Consider the following 18,078-nt stretch of genomic DNA (forward strand, 5'->3'; position numbering starts at 1 on the left):
CATGCTGAGCGCCGAACTGCATGTGCTCGCCCTGGACGAAACACGAGCGACAACGTGGCCCCTCGTTAACATCATTACGTTCGGCCGATTTTCTGTCGTGGGTTGTCCAAGACACGGCCGAATGCACCTTGATGCTATTGCGTGCATATGGGTGAACCGCGTTTCATCAAATTCCGGCTCTCTTGAGCACGTTGTCTAACGGTTCCTCAATTCCACTGCACGACGTATCCACTCGTTGCAACATGGTCAACAAACTCCTGCCAAACTCCTGCCAAAGCCTTGTAGGAGTCCACAAGCCTCGGCGCCCCTGCCGAACCATGCTGCAGCTTTGCCAAATTGGAGCCCCAATCAAATAAAGTACGTGACCTCTCGGCTAGATCCGACAGCTGCTATATTACGTTGTTATCTCCTGCTCCGGAGCATTCGAGACCGGGCGTAGTATATAAGCTCATAGTCCTCTGCTCTACATCGCTCACTTCGCCAGTGACATACGTCTCGTACTCTTCCCATAGTCGTCCCGATAAAATCACACGCCGCGCAAATGGCCATCGAGCTCATCCCTATCCCCATCCCCGCTTCTGCGGATGCCTCAAAGTTCCAGCAGATGGGCCGTGAAGTCAAGGGCGTTGATCCTGGAAACATGACGCCCGAGCAAGCGAAAGAGATCGAGGAGGCTCTATACAAGGTAGGCAGTTACGTTTGTGAAGTAAACGCCGGACTTATATGGGTTTTGTGCGCGAAGCACGACATTCTACTCTTCCGAGATGTCCACATGACGCCGGAGCAACAGTACGCGTTGACCAAGGTGGGTCATTTATCCCATATAATTCTGCCAATATTAAACGACGCTCTACAGGCATTCGATCCTGATTCCGAAGCCTACGGGCACGGTAACAACAAGACAGGAGAGACGAAGAAGTCCATCTTGCACCCTGACCTCAAGACTATTCCGCGCGTACCTCAGGTGCAACTCATTGGCAATGGCACCGTATACAACCACGAGGGCCTGGCAGAGGCCATGTTGAAACATCCTACGCACACGACCTTCCATAAGACTCGTGTTTCTCCGGAGGACGAGGAGAAGGGAATCACGCGCTTTTATCGCTGGCACATCGACGCTGCACTGTACGACCTCAGCCCGCCGAAGGTGACGACGTTATATGCGATTAGGGTTCCGCACGGCACGGAACAGACGTGCAGGTACGATGACGGTACCGGAGACGAGCTAGCGGTGCCGTTGGGAACGACGGCGTTCGTGAGCGGACAGACAATGTTCAATATCTTGCCGGTAAGATAGTGAGATAGCGAAACGATACAGGTGTTGACCTTGGTCCGCAGCCGGAGCTGAAGTCGGTTGCAGTCCGCGCCAAAGTCAAATACGCACCGCACCCATATGTGTGGATGGCACCTGCACATGCGTTACCTACCGGTCTCGGTATCGAGGCCGAGGGGTTGGAGCTACCCTACGAGGAATTACCGCCTTGGGAGGAATCCAAGATTAAGACATTGCCTATCGTCAGTAATCTCCTTGCATCATTGCCTGAACGATGGGCTGAACGATGCTTTCCCACCGCAGCTATGGAAGAACCCTCTAACTGGCGAACTATCCTTCCAAGTTCACCCATGTGGTGCAGCTGAGATCATCGTCGATCCGCTCCCGGCTTCCGCAAAGAGGGAAGGCGCCCTATACCCCGATGGAGCACATCTGAAAGACTTGAAGGAAGTGCGAGAATTGCTTTACAAGATGCAGCGGCCGGGAATTGCGCCTCCGGTAGGCAGTCGCGCAGCTGTCACCTTGCGAATGCTCATGGTCGCGATCTTCTTCCAGCTGGTCTACCCTCACGACTGGCGTGAGAAGGATTTGGTGCTATTCCACAATCGCGGATTGCTGCATACTGTGGTAGGCGCGTTCAAGAAGGATCAGGTGCGCGCATTCCACCAATGCAACCTCGCCGCAAGCGCAGATCCCGTCGGCCCCACGGCCGACGATGTAGCCAAGTGGGCCTGAGCATAATGTGGCGGAGTTGCTTCATCCCATCCGTCTTCACTGTGAACTTGTATTTTGTATTTGAAACATCTTGAGAGGCTTAGTGGCTGGATGTAGTTGTAATGACGACCCATGTGATGGAATCAGCGTATATATATCATCGCAAACCCTGATCGAGACAACCCGAGCAATGGTTGCATATATTACTCGCATAGGTAACAAAAAGCAAGCAGTAGTCAGCAACTTGCCATCGTCGGACAATATGATGCATCCCAGTGTGATATCCCTCATTTACAAGAGGGAAATTGGCAGCCCTCTCGCCTTCGTCATCCTAACATCCGGATTAAAGCTCACATGGGCTTGCTGGGGAGTTGGGTGAGCAGAATCCCAAAGCGCTTTTTGATAGTGACGCGGTGTCGCGAGAACTTGTCATCGGGCGAAAACCGGGCTTGACGAGACACGAGGATGTTCAACATCTCGCAACGGGGGCTGCATGAATGGACAGTGCATACCAGGATGCGCTGACTTCGTGATTTTGCCGCTCGCCGTTACTTTCTGTAGTGAGATCAGCGAACGGACAAGGGCAAAGCAGGGACGGACGCCCGCGGTACCTTCAGTGTGTATATCCGGTTGCCGTCGCCGTCCAGCGTGTACATGAGATGCATAGTGGGCGCACGAGGAGCGGGTGGGATCCAAATCTGGCGACTCGAAGGTGCGGGCTGAAAAGAGACTGTGGGAAGGTCTTCCCCCATCGAGCGCATGTCACGTGCGGCAGACGTCACAGCTTCACTGGCAGGAAATTTGCTCCCGTGTTGGTCAGGGGCTCGAACACACCAGTGAACACCTCCGCTTGTCCTCGGGCGAAACGATCGTCGTGCAATCTGATCTACGTTGTCGCGCGCCGACTGAACGTACTGAACTCCGGCTGAACCTGCCCTGATCTTGCATACGAATGTAAGAAGCGACTTGAGCATCGCAGGCAGGACATGTCCAATTTCATCTAACGTGAATCTACGCTGCCCCTATCTTAGACTTCACGATGGCCACACCTCCGGTTGAAATCGACCCAGCACTTACCGCCCTCAATCCCAGTCTGGTCAGTTCTTGTGTGTTGTTGCTGAACCATATTCCTCATTCCGCTAGTCTCAGTCGAGCACACTGCTCACCATACCTCCGACTGAGCTGTCGCGCCACACGACCGAAAACCATGAGCCGCCAGCTGAAGCAGCGTCCTCGTCCACGGCGGTCTCTAAATCGGCCGCTGATGCGTCCGGGACCTCTCCGTCTCGTCGCCCGGTGACTCGCTCGCAGACGGGCGCTCGCGTAAAGCTCTTCAGGACCGACCTCGTGATCGACTTCAGCGACATCAACCCCCCGGATCCCTTTGCGCGGAAACGTGCGGCCAAGAAAGCTGTCTCGTCCGGCCAGTCATCTGCAGATGCACCTCTTCCGTCTGTCTCTTCTATCATGGATACAGGCTCAGGTGCTGCAAGCCCAACCGATCCCGACGCGCCACGTTTCACCGGGCCTCAAAGGCATCCGCGGCGGCGAGCCGCACCGCCTGTACCGGTGCCGAACTTGATCAAGAAGTCGCGCGGGCGGCGCGTACCAGTCCAACCAGAGGCGTCGTTCACTTCGGAAGACGGCGATGGAGAGGTATCATCGAGCCTCACTCCCCGAATGTACACCTGTCAAGTCGATGGATGCGGGAAATGTTTCAGTCGTGGCGAGCACCTGAAGCGGCATATCCGCAGTATACACACGTATGAGAAACGCGAGTAGCAAACCCACTTCCTGACGGTGTCCCTGCTGACGCGTTCTTACAGCGTTTAAATGTCCATTACCTTCGTGTGGCAAGTTCTTTTCCCGTCACGACAATCTCCTTCAACACAAGAAGATACACAAAGAATTCAACTCCTCGTCGAGCTCCCTCGACTCTGATGGGGGCGATGAAGGTTATGGACCATTGAAACGCGTTGCTCGGCAGCCGCCACAACCTCAACCACCGTCTGCTATGGGTCGTTCACAGGATGGGTCGGCGTCACATGCGGCGGACTCATCCACTGATGGATGGAACGGTGAGAGTCAGGAAGATCAAGCTTCACACACGACGGCGTTAGGCTCGAGCATGAGCGTACTTGTCCCAACGCAGTACATTCCCGTTTACCCAGGCGGCATGACGCCGTATATACCAGGACAGTACGCGCCAGGTGCGGCCCCACCCAACGCAAGCTGGGGATACCAATACATGCCATCATATACGGGCTACCAAACGGTACCCGCCTCCTCCGTATCGTACGAGCGTCAGCCTCTGTACTCGCCCCCCGTTTCCAGCCTGCGGTCGTCACGCGATGAATCCCCCCCGACCTCTGCCGCAGTGGAGTCAGGCGACACGGACACCGAAGAGACGCGCCCCCAGAACGACCTGCCACTGCGTACGCAAGCGGAAGCGTCCGACGACAGACATCACAGTCCTCCATGCAGTCCGCCCCGACACACACCAAGCCCAGGAACGCCTACGGAACACGTGGGAACACCTTTACCAGAGCCTTCATTCTCCAAGCGGTTGCCAGCATCCCAAGCGGCGCCCGACGCCCGGAGTGCGCCTTCGTCGGTTCTCCGCATGGACGACCTGCTTAACTACACCGGCGATCCATCTGACACAGCGAGCAAAGACGAGCATGCGACCGTCGCATCTATACTCAGGTTATCTGGGCTGATCGACGTTGTAACGCAAGCCCAAGCCCAAGCGGAGCAATCTGGTGATGTTTCAACGTCGTCGGAAACAATGCACACGACCCCATGACGGAGGACATTGACTATCAGCAGTGTAGCTATCACGGTATTTTTCCCTGTACTAATCCGCGGGCGAAAGGTCCACGCGTAGCCTCCTGAGCTGGAACAAAGGTTGCTCCAACACAGATTGCACACCCATGTATCGTTATGACACATCCTGCTCATTTATACAACATGAAAGTCTCATGAACGAGGCGATAAATATGTATCAGATAATCTTGCATCCCCATTGCTCGAGTTCCCTTAATACCGACTCTTCGCTCGATATATCGACGCCTCTCACGCCGTCTCGAACCACGTCCACGTCGAAATGGAATTTGCGAGCATCTATGGCCTATGCCAAGCGTCAAATCAGCTATCCAAGTTTCTTCGCCCATCACGTAGATGCCAACCGTAGCTCGAACACAATAATCGGTCGCAAGACCGACGATGGTCAATCGTGTAATGCCGTGTGAGAAGAGGATCTGGGGCAGCGCGGTGAACTGCACGTAGTGGTTCATCGCGAACGCCGAATAGCCGTCGATTTGTGGGTGGTTACCCTGTGCGAGATGTAGAAGGATCATGCACATGTCCGGATATAACGAACGCATTGACCTTCTGAACGATGTGCACCTTGTCTCCGAGTCCACCGAGACGAGCCCGGAGACCGTCCTCGAGATCACAGCCCTATGTCCCAAGTTCAATCGTATACTGATGCGGAAAACTACAATCCGCAGGCACCGCTCACTCTCGTGCCCTGCACACAATGATCAGGCCAGAGCATCTGAGTGATCGTCTGTGCTTGCGTATCCGATCCCGTCGCGGCAGCCTGAGCATGCAATCCTCCAGTTATTGGGTGGGGAATTTCGATCGGCTGGAAGGGAGAGAGGCCATGGGTTGAAGCGAAGGAGACATGACCGCTCGGGTGGAAATCCTGGATATTCGGATGGATCGGCGGGATACTTCTCCGTGTCTATCGAGGGGGTGATATTGCGCACCTGACTGGCCACGACGAGGTCCCAGTCATGCTTGTCTAGGAGGTCGTATATTACTGGAAGGATGTCCTCTGCGCCTTTCACAGCCAAGCTGCCGGAGATGAAGTCATACTGCACGTCGACCACGATCAAAGCTGACATGGTGCACGACAGAAGCAGTGCTGTGTGGCTGATCTAAGGCTTGAGATGGAGGCGCATCTCACCTGGCAGGCTCGCGCGGTTCTGGCTACGGTAGCATTGCAATATTGCCTGCATGTTCTGGGCGATTCCCAATCCCACTCGGTCCTTCCGCGCTGCGCACACATGCGCGTGTGCAGCAAGTCCGAGAGCGGCGACCATGTATTTCCGAGTCCGTGTCGCCAGTGTAATGTTTTGTCATAGCTGTGGGCAATCACGTGGCCGAATGACGAGCGCGATATCTCATCGGGCCGCTATAAGAACGATCTGCGCCTGATGTGCTCGATGCAGAACACTTCCAAACCGCCCATCCCACTCGCACAATCCCACTCGCATAATCCAGCGCCAACATGGGAGGCAAGGTTACCCCCGTCACTTCCCTCGCGCAGTTCAAGGAGCTGGTCGGTGTCCCCCCGCCTTGCCTCTCGTCTTCGCTCACCCACCTTTCTCTCGTAGATCTCCAAGGACACCCCCGTCGTAATAGACTTCTGGGCGACTTGGTGCGGCCCCTGCAGGATCATCTCGCCCGTATTTGAGCAGCTATCCGAGCATTTCGGAGACGTCGAGTTCTACAAGGTGGATGTCGACGAGCAGCCGGACATCGCGCAAGAGGTCGGCGTTCGGGCTGTGAGTGTCCGCGTGCTTTCGGACGTATGCCACGGGGCTGACCATCGTGTTCCTCGCTCAGATGCCCACCTTTGCCGTCTTCAAGAGCGGTCAGAAGGTCAAGGAGACCGTCGGCGCTGTGCCCGCTCAGCTCAAGGTACGATTTGTCCCGATCTTGGCCCAGGGCGTTTGTCTGACGGCGCGTTGCAGGCCTTGATCGCAGAATATTCGAGCGTGCAGGCTTAGACTGCCTGATCCGTGTTTATAGTCGGAGCGTTCAGTAATGTATTCGTAGTACCTTGCATATCCAGAGTAGTAATTGCGAGCGATCTTCCCGAAGCCGTCGTACCGACTCGTACGCCGGCGCAAGTCATGGACCCAGGGTCGTACACAGCCACTTCACCATATCGTCACCGGCTCACTCGACATCGTTCCGCCTCCTCTTGCCCCCGCTGCCCGTTACGACGTTGACGACCTAGACTCTCTCTCCTTAACATATACCCTACTTTTCTCCCTTCCTCTTCTCAGCCGTTCTCGACTTGTCTCCCACCCGCGCCCCCAGTTAACCCGGCCTCGCAAAGCGCGAATCAACGTCCTCACGCGGACCTCGGGTATGCCCTCCAACTTCTTGACCAAGCTCGTCAAAGCCTCGCCGAGCAGCAATGGGCGGTCTAGGCAACCGTCACCCAACCGATCTCAAGGACACACTCCAACGTCCTCCGTCGACGCCGGCGGCCGAAGCATCAGCCGGATCGTAGTCGACCCATCTTCTGAAGACGAGGACAATCCACAGGTCACGGTCATTCCACCCTCCCCGAGGAGCGACCGCCAAACTACTTCGGACTTGCAGCTTCCCTCCAACGGCTCGCAAGCCGACCAGGCGAAGCCGCCTGCGAGGTCGCCTCGAACTCCTTCATACCAGGATGAGCTCCCCACGCCAACCCCCGACAAACCCCAGCCTCACCTCGAGGCCTACACCGCGCAACATCCGCAGATCCAGCGATCATCCTCCGCCAGCAACCTGCGCTCTTTCTTTGGCGGCGGCTCGCGCTCGCGACGCAATTCGGTCGCCGATGAGCCCTCAGATACCATCCTAGTCCCCAACGGCATGGCACGCTCTGGCTCCACGAAATCTACCGCTTCGCATGCGGCGAACTCCAGCTCTCGTCATGGCCGTGCGTCCACTGACTCGGCCGTCAGCCCCCGCCGAAGCATCGGTTCTCTGTCCGCTTCTGACCGCGAGGACGCCTCAGGGAGCCATTCCGGCGTCATGTCTCCCATTGTCGAATCGCCCACCGCCATCCGTCAGGAGTTCTTCGGCCCCGAGGCAGGCATAGGACCGTCTATGAGCAACCATTCTACGCTTTCTAGTCATGGCAGTAGCAGTGGGTTCCTCAGCGCTGGACCCAAAGATGCGGATGCGGTTTCCATCATTTCTGCGACGACGGGCAAGAAGAGCCGCCCATGGCGCCGGTCTGCGACCACCTCCGGCGCCTCGCCTCCCAGATCGGGGAAAAAGCCGACGGGGCTGGCTTCGGCGATCGCGGCTTCTGGTCTGGCCATGGTTAATCCCGCGTCCACGGCGGTGCCTTCGATGCCGGGAATGACACTGCCCATGCAGACGTCGCCTCCCGCGTTACCGAAGCGTACGCGTGTTGGTTCGGCTCCCGGGCTGCCGAATGGCACGGCTTCACGCTCGAGGCAGACGTCGATTTCGATGAGCGAACCTCGGTCAGAGGAAGGCGTCGAAGTCAAGGATTCAGACTCGGAATCAGGAAGCGAATTGAGTGACGATGAGTTGGACCTCGACCCGGATGATATACCCGTCACCGGTTTCGCTGTGGCAAGCAGTAAGCGCAACGCAGATTTTCATGAGCTCTTTCCCGGTATACCCGAGGGCGACTACCTCATTGAAGGTGCGTAGTCTCTCTGTCCCAGTCGGCAATTCTGACCCGTCTCCCCTAGATTATGGTTGCGCATTGCAGCGCGAAATTCTAATACAAGGCCGAATGTACATATCAGAAAACCACATTTGCTTCCATGCGAATATCTTTGGATGGATCACGGACGTGAGTCATGCTTCTTTGGTGTCGTGTCATCCCGCTCATGTCCCGTTCTCAGCTTCTCATCCCTATGTACGAGGTGACCCAGCTTGAAAAGAAAATGACGGCCTTCGTCATCCCCAATGCCATTCAGATATCCACACCCTCCCAGAAGTATAATTTCGCCTCCTTCCTCAGCCGTGACACCACCTTCGACGTCCTGTACAATGTGTGGCGCCTCGCCCGGCCTGATGAATCGTCGTTTGGAGGATCGGGCCGACCGTCGCTCGAGGAGTCTATAATTGGCGCAGCTGCCCCGGCCCAGGGCGCAAGCGTCGGTGCAAGAAAGGCGACGCGATGCGCGTGCGGTAGAGATGGAAAGCATTATTCGGAGACGGCGATGGAGGCCATCCTCCCGGGCACGCCTGAGAAGATCTACAACCTGTTGTTCGCAAGTGGATTCATCAAAGAATTCATGATGAATGAACAGATGTTGATGGGTAAGCTTCGAGTACGCTCATGCTTTCGCGTTAGCTTATACATGGCGATGTTACAGACCTCCAAATATCCGACTGGACGCCGTTACCCAATAATCCGAAGCTGCTCGCCCGGAACATGTCCTACATCAAGCCACTCAACGGAAGCATTGGACCGAAGCAAACCCGTTGCGAGCTTCGCGATGAGAATGAACACATCGACTTCGACGATTACATCTCGACGATCACCACGACAAGGACTCCTGAGGTGCCTAGTGGTACGGTGTTCTCCGTGAAGACGCGCACTTGCATCATGTGGGCGAGTGCCGTCTCCTCAAAGATCGTGGTCACGAGTCAGGTCGAGTGGACTGGGCGTAGCTTCATTAAAGGTGCGTCCTGTAATCATAGAACCCGCACAGGTCAGATCCCTAACGTTCACCAAGGGATCATCGAGAGGTCATGCATTGACGGACAGAAAACCTACCACGCTGATCTAGAAAAAGCTGTCAGACGATATATCGCCGAGCACCAGTCCGAGTTCATTCCTGAGGGTGTGGATGCCGCGGCCGTCGTAGCTTCGGAAGCTGAAGCCAGGGCCGAAGAAATCGAGTCTCAGCGTTCCTTGTCGGCCGCGGACGTGCGCAAGGAACGGGATCACGAACGAGGACAGCGTAGCCTGCAGTGGGCGTACGATACCTTCGAGGGTGCGATGAAAGTGGCGAAACAATCGACCGAGGGCGCGCTCGAGATTCTAAAGGACGCGTGGGATAACGCTTCCGGCACCACCCTTCTATATATCATCATCGTCGCCTTAGTCATCAGCAATGTTTGGACATTGACGATAGTCGGAAAACGAGAAGATGTCGGGAGGCGGAAGGAACGGAGCAAGGTGGAAGAACGCGAAAAATGGATCCACGGCGTTGTCACCGCACTCTGGGAGGAACTGCAGTCGAGCCCCAACGCGGCGTCTCCACAGGCAGCACGAGCTCCCGGCGACTGGCGTGACGAACTCGCAGATATCCACACCACTCTCGACCTCGTCGAACTTCGAGTGAAACACTTGCGCGAGAGCCTTAATGATCTCAACTAATGTGGGCCTGATTCTTTTTGGGTCTAACGGTATTCTGTGTGGAGGTCGTGCTCAAGTCTTGATATGCTGGACATTGTCTATGAATTTGTATTGTTTGGTATCTTCTGGTCTGTAACATAGCGAAGGAGAGCAATAGCAGGCATCATTTGAAAGGATTAGGTATGTCGTACCGGCTCGGTGCATGAGATAATTGCTAGGTAAAACATTGGGTGTTAAGGAAAGTGGGAATGCGGCACGGACTAGAGTTATATCCACAAAAACAGCACGATGCAATATTCAGGCGTAGTTCGAATAATCGAAAGAAGTGACAACGGCACGAGTAAAGGAGGGTGTGTGTAGGATATGGGAGTAGAGAGATGCATGGTCGTTTTTTCATACACATGATGACGAGGGCTATTTGGCTGGAGAGTTCGCACCGATAGGTCATGGTTGGCGTGGGGATGCGAAAAGGGAGAGTACTTTCTCCGAAGCCTCCTTGTACTTCTTCAAAACGTTCTTGTTGTTCTTCGGTCTGTCCTCTCCTGGCGTCTTGTCGGGCGGCGTCGGGCTATGATCGTCTCCATTCGCCCCTTGACTGTCACTCGAGGACATGCTCGGGGTGGTGCCCACAGAAGCGATTGATTGCTTTGTCCTCAATGACGGAGCCGTCGTCGGAGGCGTGCTGCTTGCCATGGACGTGGAAGGCGTCAAAATGTTAGCGCTGGAAGTAGACGAGGCCGATAGCGCCGCAGAGCTGGACTTGTTCAAAATCTTGGACGAGCCACGAGACTTGGGGGAGAACGATGTAGGCGGAGATTTGGCGCGCAAGAACTCCTTGGGAGCTCGGCGAAAAGCGAGCGGAGTCCTTCCCCGTTGCTTCTTGGACAATGGCGAAGGAGAATCGGCGATGTCCGAACCAAGGAGCTCTGACGCCGTCGTAACGGTTGATACCGATCGAGAGGTCATCTTTTGCGGTGTCGATGCAGGGCCTTTGCGGAATACCGAGAGTTTGTATCGGTCGACGACACCCCGAGCGAAGAGTGTCGTTCCTCTCGATCCATTTCGTTCTTCCTCGCCAGCTGCTTCGACGAAGTCCCAGTCGTCATCCTCAAGCTCGGTGACACCACCTTCGTCTTCCGACAAGTAACGATCCAGAGCCGGTATGCCGGACTTTTCCTTGCGTCCACGTATTTGTCGCGTGGGTTGCCGCGACACCGGTGGCTTCTGCATGGGCGGAACCGTATCCAGCGATTCTTTCTCATCGACACTTGGTTCCTTGGGAGGCGCCTCTGCCTTCGAAGGCTCGGCGATTCGAACTTCCTTGGACGGCCGCGGAGCGGGCACCGCTTCCGCCTGTTTCGTAGGCTCTGGGACGACATCAGCAGCTTTCGGGGATTCTTCGACGGGTGTGCTAGGTGCAGCGGGTGCTTCAACCTCCGGTAATGGCGCCTTGCGTGCCTCCGGGGTCTTCGGTTCTTCCTCGGTGGGCACGTCCTCCACGATCACTTCCACCGCCGTCTCAGGAGTGACGGTTTCCGCAGTAGGCACCACTGGAGTTTTATCTTCGACGGTGTGGCTTGGCGTCTCGGATCTCCGCTCCTCCTCCTCGTCAGTCTCTTGCTCAGACGAATCCGGTTCATCGTCGTCGAGGAGGACAGAGTGACGGCCCTTAAAGGAATAGCCATCGAAGACATCGACGGTGTCATCCGCAACGGGCTGCACGGACGGACTTCGGGACTGAAGCGGCGTCTGAACCGAGTCCTCTCCATCGGTGCGATCCGTATCGGTGGTCTCCTCCCGATCAGTGTCCGTCGCGTTATCTTGGTCATTAGGATCATTGACGACTGGAGCCATGTCCAGGAATGTATCATCGAAGTTCTGAGTATCGCCCGCGTTCGAAGGATCGATGGGAGGAATATAGGGAGCTGGCGGAAGGTTAATACTTCTGCGAACGACAAGTGTGTTTGCCCAGAACTACTCACGTATATAGCGCTTGTAGTAAACATGAGACCAGTCTCTGTGAAGGGCATAAGAGCAAAATTGAGCAATCGCCTACAACTCAACTCACATCATAGAGAAATACGGATGCTTCTTGATGCGAGGTTCGCAAAGACGAAGGGCAGGGTTTCGTTGCAAGAGCTGTAGAAGACCGTTAATGCTGGATCCTGCGGTGTCATGCACGCGCCGCATACCCCACGTATAAGGCTCTTGGTATCTTGATCCATTGTTCTATCATCAGGAAATTGCAATTCGTCCTGGAGCACGCGGACATACATGTCCGCGTGGTTGTTAGCCCAGAACGGTGTCTGTTACACGTCGGTTAGCCAGCGCCAGGACAGACGACACGGCGGTGCTTACAATGCCGGTCAGCATCTCGTAGAGCATCGTGCCAAAGCTCCACCAGTCAACTTCGTAACTGTACGGCAAGCCCTGGATCACTTCCGGAGCCAGATACTCCGCCGTGCCGCAAAAAGTGCTGGTAGTATCCTGCTGACCAACCGGTCCGGACCAGCCGCTGAGATCTCCAGGTTTGCCAGTCTTCATCCACGCTGGCACGTTTGCGTCCGGCGATGGATCCGTCGCAGAGTAGAAGTCGCCGCGACTTCCAGATGGCGTGGGAGGCGCCGTGATAGCATTCGTTCGGCGTGGAAATTCCTTCGAGAGCCCAAAGTCGGTTAGCACGATGTGCCCGTCAGCGCCGATGAGCACGTTCTCCGGCTTCAGGTCGCGGTAGATGACGCCCGCGGCATGCAGTCCTTCGACACCTTCGACGATCTCGGCGGCGTAGAACCGCGCGCGGTCGCGGCCCAGCCTGCCCCAGCGCGCGAGCTGCGTGGCGAGATCGCCGCCAGGGTGGAAATCCATCACGAGGAACAGGTTTTCCCTGTCGTGGAAACTCCACCACAGCTTTACAACAAAGGGATCCGTCCCGTCCGCGGCCATCCGCTTGAGCACCGCCTGCTCGGTCAGCGTGTGCTGCAGCTCTTGGTGGGCGAGCACGTGGCGCTTCGTGATCGCCTTGAGCGCGTATAGGTCGGCGCTCTGCTTGTGCCGTACGAGGAGTACCTTGCCCGCACAGCCCTTGCCGAGCACGCGGAGCATCTCAAAGTCGTTGACCGTCACCTTGCGCGTCGATTTCTTCGGTTCCCGAAGCTTGTTCGGGTCAGTGGAGCGGGCGCGTTTCTTCTTGCGACGGGCGGTCGAAGTAGAAATGGAGGACTCATACTCGTCCCCGGTCTCGGACGGCGTCGCGTTCGACGTCGAGGTTGGAGACGAGAAGGCGCGAGACAGACGCGAGTTCTTGGTCTGCTCGGCGGACATAGACCGGGGGATGCGAGGCACATGCCCATCTGGCTCATGAGAAACGGGCGTAGAGGTTCCGTTAGCCTCATCGTCGACAGTGTTGTCGAGGATGGACGCTGCAGCAGGCTCGGCACTCGCTTCTACTGGCACCGCCGGTGTAGAGCGAGCAGTGCGAGTCGTCCTGACAGACACCGGCGACGAAGGCCGGACATCCTCGACGGCCTCCACGCTCTCGGCGGCGTGTGGCTGGTCGTCTTGACCGGCATGGCCGTCCGGAACTGCCTCTGCAAGCTTCTCTTCTTTCTCTTCCGCGGGCGGCTCGTTCTCGCTCCAAGCGATACTTTCTGCCTCGTTGAGGCTGATGACGCCGTCCTGCGACTGGTCCGGGTACGAGCCTTTGGGAGATTTCGGGCTTATATGCGCCGCAAGATCGGAGCGGACGCGCTTGATGGCACGCTCGACCCGGACACTCTCCAAATCGTCCGTCCGGACGCGGAAGAACCGTTTCCACGGGCGGGTGGACCGGAGAGCCCCGTCGTTGGCGACGACGGTAAGGTACGAAGCTAGGCTACTCGTGCCCGGGCTAGCCATCGATGAACTGGAGACGGTACTCGCGGCTTCTTTGCGAGCCGCTGCCGACGAAGACACGTCGGTGAACGGGTCGCGGAGCTCGGCGGAAGGTGAGCGCATGGGAGACGGGGGTCGCCGCCCTGACGGATGGCGCGCGGTAGACTTGCCTGCGGGAGATGCGAGGCGGGAGAGGGTGTTGAGGAAGGTGGACTTGCGCTTGGGCGGCAACGCGACGGAGGAGAGGTCGAGTGGCAGGGCGGGCAAGGCGCTGGCAGGGTTCGCGTCCACGAGCTTGTGGTGCAGCTCGACGATCTCGGATGCGGAACGGGTGAGGGTCAGGTTGTGCGTGGGCGCTGCACGCACGCCATCAGAAGACGTAAGAGGGAGCGAGCGCGGGTCGGCTTACTTTTGATGTAGATGTTGTACGAGCCCTTGTCGTACGGATTGTCGGCTACACTGACGCTCCATGGGCCGTCCTGGGCGTCCATGCGCAAGGGCGCGCGGCGGGACGATTTCTGCACCGCGGTAGGCATCGTGGTTTGTGAGAGGCTATCGACTGAAAGGGCGATGGGTACGATGTTCTATGTCGGGCTGTTCAGCTGGGAGACACGGAGAGCGACGAGGAAGGTGGGTGCGGGGTGAGGCGGGGAAACGACGGGCGATGGCGGAGATGGTTGGAAAGGCGGGGTGCGAGGACGACGGAGGTGGTCAGACGAGCAACGAGAACGTAATGGACGGCTGATTAGACGCGCAGGGCGAACGGGTCGGGCACGAGCCTCAAGGGAGCCCGCACGCCTCGAGGCTGCTGACCAATCACGCGACGGCGAAGTGCGAGGCCAGTGCTGCCCCGTGGCCACGACTGGCGGAGGCTGGTGGCTGCGAGGACGCCGTGGGGGACGGTGACGAGAACGAGCGGCGTTGGGTTGTGGTTCAGAGGAAAGCGAGCAGGTCTGATACGAACGCCGCCGTCAGAGACGCGCCACCAACTGATTATTCTCTACGTAACATCGGTGGCCGCAATCTGTGGGACCGGTTGCTATCGAACTACATCGTCGCCCACTAGATACTACTCGCCCGTCGTCGTTCTCAACGCGGGCAGCTCTGGATATGCAGGCCGGGTGCCAAACGGCAGCGTATGCCTTTCAAGCTGCCCTGTGATTCCGCGACCAAAAGTAGCCGAGACATCGCAACGACGGTCAACAAGGTTGAGTCATGAAACAGCCTCCGACGCGCATCCCCTGTCTGGCCATACGTGGACGGCTGAGCAGTGTGGCTGGCCATACTTGATCGCTGGCATTCCCCGTCAGAACCTCGAGACCGGTCTGAGGTCTAGGTCTCCGACGTGAGATGCTCTGTTGCTCGGCTCGTTCCGTGCGCAGGTCTGATCCAGCCGCGAGTGACGTCCAGGGAGTTGTCTCGGTCGGAGGCCACTGTAGATAAGGATACAATACCGAGCGCCGCTGACATATCCAGGGAATCCCCTTATAAGTTATAGCCACTGCCGGAATGTATGCGTTGGTCCCAGCTCCGAGCCGACGCTCCGTACTCCGGTGGACCTGTCTGACCCAAACCAAATGCGGATTAGCCCAGACGTATGGCCATGACTCGGTAACACCTCGGGTTCGACGTACGCGGGCCGCCAGAAGAGACGACGGCTCTGCCCTTCAAGTTCGACGCGCTTTGCACGGGTGACGTCAACGGCAGTCGTCGCGGTGTAGCGTCCCGTGGCTGTACGGCCCTGTGAGCGGTGAGCGCCATCCGTCGGCCAGCAACGTTCGCGAAGGGCCAGCTCGGTGTGAACCCGTAAACAGTCCAGGCCCGGGTCCGTGCGTGCATACCTCCGCCGTAACGCCTGTCGGAAGACATTGTCCTTCCTGTCTGTCGCTCGCATTCAGAGGGCCAGCGTGAACGATGCCGGAAGCAGAGGCCAATTCCTTGCCGCCCAAGCAGATTCTCGAGGAGCTAGGCGAAGAGAGCGACGAGTACGACGACATCGAGGTGGGTGCCAACCGACCATTTCAAACGCGCAGGAACACCACGGCTTTGAGCGATCATGTTCACGCCTCACCTACACTCGTCTACAGGAGGAGGAAGAGAAAGAGGAAGGCGGATACGCAGACGAGGAGGAAGAAGAAGTCGAAAACGCCGCTGAAGGAGCCGATGACGGCAATGAAGGCGGCTCGGTGCGTTGCTTGCCGAAATGCGCACGTTCATTATCCATCCCCTAATCCTCTCCCTGGCCAGAGTCTCACCGCGCTGCTGATCGGTGGTCATGTTGGCTACCTCTCCTCGCTCGTGTAGCGGTACTGACATATATGCAGGGAGGACCGGCCCCAGACGAAGCGGACGCGGAAGGCGACGATGACGAGGACGATGAATACCACCCTGAGACTGCGTCCAAGCCGGTGGCGGCACCCATGATAGGCCGCAAGCGCTCACGCGACGAAGAGGACGAGGAGGAGGCAGCAGATGGTGCTACTACTGCAGAAAAGCACGGCGCGGCCGGAGGGGAACCAGCTGACAGCGCCGACACGGACGAGCAAGAAACGTCGGCGAAGCGCGCAAAGGTCGATGTCGTGTAATGAAGGACTCACAGCTGACGCGCTGACGAGGCGAGCACCATATAATTTTCTACATGATCTGTGGAGTTGACCTGCCCACGCTGGCAGAAAAGAGTCTTAGCCTGTCTGATGCCTAACAGTTCCAAATGATCCGATGGTGACCTCAATTATCTGTTGTAACTGCTGCAAGTACGTTCTATATATCGTTATTCCTGCTTTACCGTACGTCGGTTGTGACAACGGTCGTGCTGTATATCACGCGTCATAATAACTGTACACAACACTGGTTGCCGAGAACTATTCCGGGATGACGCGGCCGATCTTCAAACGTATCCTCAGGACCAGCGCAGCCACGGTACGAGAACCGGCGTCCCGGGAACGAGCGCCAGCCAGGACAGCGAATTGTAAGCCGGAGTGCGAGAGCCGAGAAAATGCTGAAGATTGGGTTAGGGGGTACCGTTTCGCCTTATTCCGTCGTTTCGAGACCGTAATCCTCGTGGATTTTGCGGATTGTGGTGTCCTTCAGTACCGCTAGCTACGAAGAACCTATGAACAGGTTTCGACAACGATATCGAGAAGCTTGGCATACTCGACCGATCAGTATCTATGGCAGAGCATGCAGAGGGGTTTGAGCACATGTAGAACCTTACGCATATATGCGGGTTTCACTTACCTGCGTAGCATCCTTGGCCTCGTTATAGCGATGCAGTCTCTTGATATGGGCGGAAACGATTGCGTCCGCGTCTTGGTCCTCGCTTCGAGCGCGATCGATAAAAAGCAGGGACCAGATAAACGGAGGAACAGTCTGTGCGCTTCGCCTTTCTATCCTTACCCGAGGGCAACGCGCATCTCGTCGATTTCTTGGAGTAGTGAATCGGTGCGAGCCTGGGTTTTCTGAGTAACGCGAAACCGGTCTGAAGTTAGCTTTCGGCCAGCGTTCACGCCGCTGTACCTTTGTGGACGTTGGGGCGTGCATTGAAGGGGACGGTCAGAGAAGTCGAACGCGCAGTGGATCTCAGATTGACAAGGAACGCGATCGTGGGCGCGTCGTGTCTTCGCCCGCGTTCCAGATCAACCATCAGCAAGTTGAAGCAACTCGGGGTTTCCGCGCAAGTACTTACTGTATCGGCAAACGCAATCGTTCTCCACTGTGACTCCACAAGTTCCCCGAATATGCAATCCCCTCCTCCGGGTCCAACGAGAGCACCTCGCTGCGGCCTGCTGATGTCCTGGCTTATGCCGGGATATTGCGCTCGTCCCTGTAGGTGAGAGCTGGACAGCCCCACGGGCCCGGTGAATGGGAATTTCAGTCTACTGCTTCCGTCAAACCCGCCATCGCCTCGCGCTCGTCTTCTTGGGCGCTCATCAGCGTGCTCAGGGGAACTCATGTACCTCGAGTTCGTCGCATTCTCGCAGACCGTGCCCTCCTTCCCCTGTGTCCCCATCCTTCGTTGACATAGGATCCGTCGCGTTGCGTCGAACGCTGACCCGGCTTTAGTGGTGCGCACTGTCTGCCC

The 18,078-nt window shown here is 57.0% G+C and overlaps 7 protein-coding genes across 7 annotated transcripts; 4 read left to right on the forward strand and 3 right to left on the reverse strand.

Moving 5' to 3' along the window:
* Positions 1 to 483: 483 nt before the first annotated feature.
* PUNSTDRAFT_117809 (Clavaminate synthase-like protein) lies at positions 484 to 2,664 on the forward strand. Its single transcript, XM_007379122.1, has 8 exons — positions 484 to 685; positions 743 to 805; positions 857 to 1,288; positions 1,339 to 1,515; positions 1,577 to 1,771; positions 1,829 to 2,435; positions 2,500 to 2,542; positions 2,599 to 2,664. Exons 1-6 carry the CDS (start codon positions 542 to 544, stop codon positions 2,006 to 2,008), a joined length of 1,191 nt encoding a protein of 396 aa, XP_007379184.1. The 5' UTR covers positions 484 to 541; the 3' UTR covers positions 2,009 to 2,435; positions 2,500 to 2,542; positions 2,599 to 2,664.
* Positions 2,665 to 3,018: 354 nt separating this feature from the next.
* PUNSTDRAFT_123884 (Isochorismatase hydrolase) lies at positions 3,019 to 6,078 on the reverse strand. The gene is made up of 8 exons (XM_007379123.1): positions 5,961 to 6,078; positions 5,761 to 5,891; positions 5,511 to 5,696; positions 5,378 to 5,449; positions 5,176 to 5,322; positions 3,814 to 5,117; positions 3,137 to 3,761; positions 3,019 to 3,083 (listed from the first exon to the last, which is right to left on the reverse strand). Exons 1-6 carry the CDS (start codon positions 6,010 to 6,012, stop codon positions 4,992 to 4,994), a joined length of 714 nt encoding a protein of 237 aa, XP_007379185.1. The 5' UTR covers positions 6,013 to 6,078; the 3' UTR covers positions 3,019 to 3,083; positions 3,137 to 3,761; positions 3,814 to 4,991.
* Positions 6,079 to 6,245: 167 nt separating this feature from the next.
* PUNSTDRAFT_49094 (thioredoxin) lies at positions 6,246 to 7,481 on the forward strand. Its single transcript, XM_007379124.1, has 4 exons — positions 6,246 to 6,335; positions 6,391 to 6,561; positions 6,623 to 6,697; positions 6,751 to 7,481. Exons 1-4 carry the CDS (start codon positions 6,285 to 6,287, stop codon positions 6,784 to 6,786), a joined length of 333 nt encoding a protein of 110 aa, XP_007379186.1. The 5' UTR covers positions 6,246 to 6,284; the 3' UTR covers positions 6,787 to 7,481.
* Positions 7,482 to 7,531: 50 nt separating this feature from the next.
* On the forward strand, positions 7,532 to 10,297 carry PUNSTDRAFT_80491 (uncharacterized protein). Its single transcript, XM_007379125.1, has 5 exons — positions 7,532 to 8,456; positions 8,506 to 8,609; positions 8,662 to 9,082; positions 9,139 to 9,447; positions 9,502 to 10,297. The coding sequence occupies exons 1-5, from the start codon at positions 7,649 to 7,651 to the stop codon at positions 10,146 to 10,148; spliced, it is 2,289 nt and encodes a 762-aa protein (XP_007379187.1). The 5' UTR covers positions 7,532 to 7,648; the 3' UTR covers positions 10,149 to 10,297.
* Positions 10,298 to 10,364: 67 nt separating this feature from the next.
* On the reverse strand, positions 10,365 to 14,745 carry PUNSTDRAFT_80494 (uncharacterized protein). The gene is made up of 6 exons (XM_007379126.1): positions 14,407 to 14,745; positions 12,486 to 14,353; positions 12,320 to 12,433; positions 12,196 to 12,266; positions 12,110 to 12,144; positions 10,365 to 12,052 (listed from the first exon to the last, which is right to left on the reverse strand). Exons 1-6 carry the CDS (start codon positions 14,531 to 14,533, stop codon positions 10,572 to 10,574), a joined length of 3,696 nt encoding a protein of 1,231 aa, XP_007379188.1. The 5' UTR covers positions 14,534 to 14,745; the 3' UTR covers positions 10,365 to 10,571.
* A 1,007-nt stretch (positions 14,746 to 15,752) lies between these two features.
* Positions 15,753 to 16,877, forward strand: PUNSTDRAFT_49098 (uncharacterized protein). Its single transcript, XM_007379127.1, has 4 exons — positions 15,753 to 15,998; positions 16,085 to 16,183; positions 16,245 to 16,612; positions 16,670 to 16,877. The coding sequence occupies exons 1-3, from the start codon at positions 15,912 to 15,914 to the stop codon at positions 16,299 to 16,301; spliced, it is 243 nt and encodes an 80-aa protein (XP_007379189.1). The 5' UTR covers positions 15,753 to 15,911; the 3' UTR covers positions 16,302 to 16,612; positions 16,670 to 16,877.
* Positions 16,878 to 17,027: 150 nt separating this feature from the next.
* PUNSTDRAFT_129905 (uncharacterized protein) lies at positions 17,028 to 17,410 on the reverse strand (the record flags this gene model as incomplete). Its single annotated transcript, XM_007379128.1, has 4 exons — positions 17,028 to 17,096; positions 17,151 to 17,165; positions 17,235 to 17,316; positions 17,394 to 17,410. The coding sequence occupies 4 exons, from the start codon at positions 17,408 to 17,410 to the stop codon at positions 17,028 to 17,030; spliced, it is 183 nt and encodes a 60-aa protein (XP_007379190.1).
* Between the last annotated feature and the right edge of the window lie 668 nt (positions 17,411 to 18,078).

Source organism: Punctularia strigosozonata, assembly GCF_000264995.1.
Source record: "Punctularia strigosozonata HHB-11173 SS5 unplaced genomic scaffold PUNSTscaffold_1, whole genome shotgun sequence".
In the NCBI taxonomy this organism is placed as follows: Eukaryota; Fungi; Basidiomycota; class Agaricomycetes; order Corticiales; family Punctulariaceae; genus Punctularia; species Punctularia strigosozonata.

Bases quoted from the DNA above. Each gene is read 5' to 3' on its own strand.
- PUNSTDRAFT_123884 (XM_007379123.1), bottom strand. From the start codon at position 6,012: ATGCAGGCAATATTGCAATGCTACCGTAGCCAGAACCGCGCGAGCCTG. The intron at 5,892-5,960 runs GTGAGATGCGCC...GCACCATGTCAG, and splicing joins GAACCGCGCGAGCCTGCCAG to CTTTGATCGTGGTCGACGTG. The intron at 5,323-5,377 runs GTCAATGCGTTC...CATCTCGCACAG, and splicing joins AGGTGCACATCGTTCAGAAG to GGTAACCACCCACAAATCGA.
- PUNSTDRAFT_80494 (XM_007379126.1), bottom strand. From the start codon at position 14,533: ATGCCTACCGCGGTGCAGAAATCGTCCCGCCGCGCGCCCTTGCGCATG. The intron at 12,434-12,485 runs GTAAGCACCGCC...GACGTGTAACAG, and splicing joins ACGAGATGCTGACCGGCATT to ACACCGTTCTGGGCTAACAA. The intron at 12,053-12,109 runs GTGAGTAGTTCT...ACCTTCCGCCAG, and splicing joins TTACTACAAGCGCTATATAC to CTCCCTATATTCCTCCCATC.
- PUNSTDRAFT_80491 (XM_007379125.1), top strand. From the start codon at position 7,649: ATGGCACGCTCTGGCTCCACGAAATCTACCGCTTCGCATGCGGCGAAC. The intron at 8,457-8,505 runs GTGCGTAGTCTC...CGTCTCCCCTAG, and splicing joins GGGCGACTACCTCATTGAAG to ATTATGGTTGCGCATTGCAG. The intron at 9,448-9,501 runs GTGCGTCCTGTA...ACGTTCACCAAG, and splicing joins TGGGCGTAGCTTCATTAAAG to GGATCATCGAGAGGTCATGC.
- PUNSTDRAFT_49098 (XM_007379127.1), top strand. From the start codon at position 15,912: ATGCCGGAAGCAGAGGCCAATTCCTTGCCGCCCAAGCAGATTCTCGAG. The intron at 15,999-16,084 runs GTGGGTGCCAAC...ACTCGTCTACAG, and splicing joins ACGAGTACGACGACATCGAG to GAGGAGGAAGAGAAAGAGGA. The intron at 16,184-16,244 runs GTGCGTTGCTTG...CTCCCTGGCCAG, and splicing joins ACGGCAATGAAGGCGGCTCG to AGTCTCACCGCGCTGCTGAT.
- PUNSTDRAFT_117809 (XM_007379122.1), top strand. From the start codon at position 542: ATGGCCATCGAGCTCATCCCTATCCCCATCCCCGCTTCTGCGGATGCC. The intron at 1,289-1,338 runs GTAAGATAGTGA...CTTGGTCCGCAG, and splicing joins CAATGTTCAATATCTTGCCG to CCGGAGCTGAAGTCGGTTGC. The intron at 1,772-1,828 runs GTAGGCAGTCGC...ATCTTCTTCCAG, and splicing joins GGCCGGGAATTGCGCCTCCG to CTGGTCTACCCTCACGACTG.
- PUNSTDRAFT_49094 (XM_007379124.1), top strand. From the start codon at position 6,285: ATGGGAGGCAAGGTTACCCCCGTCACTTCCCTCGCGCAGTTCAAGGAG. The intron at 6,562-6,622 runs GTGAGTGTCCGC...TTCCTCGCTCAG, and splicing joins AAGAGGTCGGCGTTCGGGCT to ATGCCCACCTTTGCCGTCTT. The intron at 6,698-6,750 runs GTACGATTTGTC...GGCGCGTTGCAG, and splicing joins CTGTGCCCGCTCAGCTCAAG to GCCTTGATCGCAGAATATTC.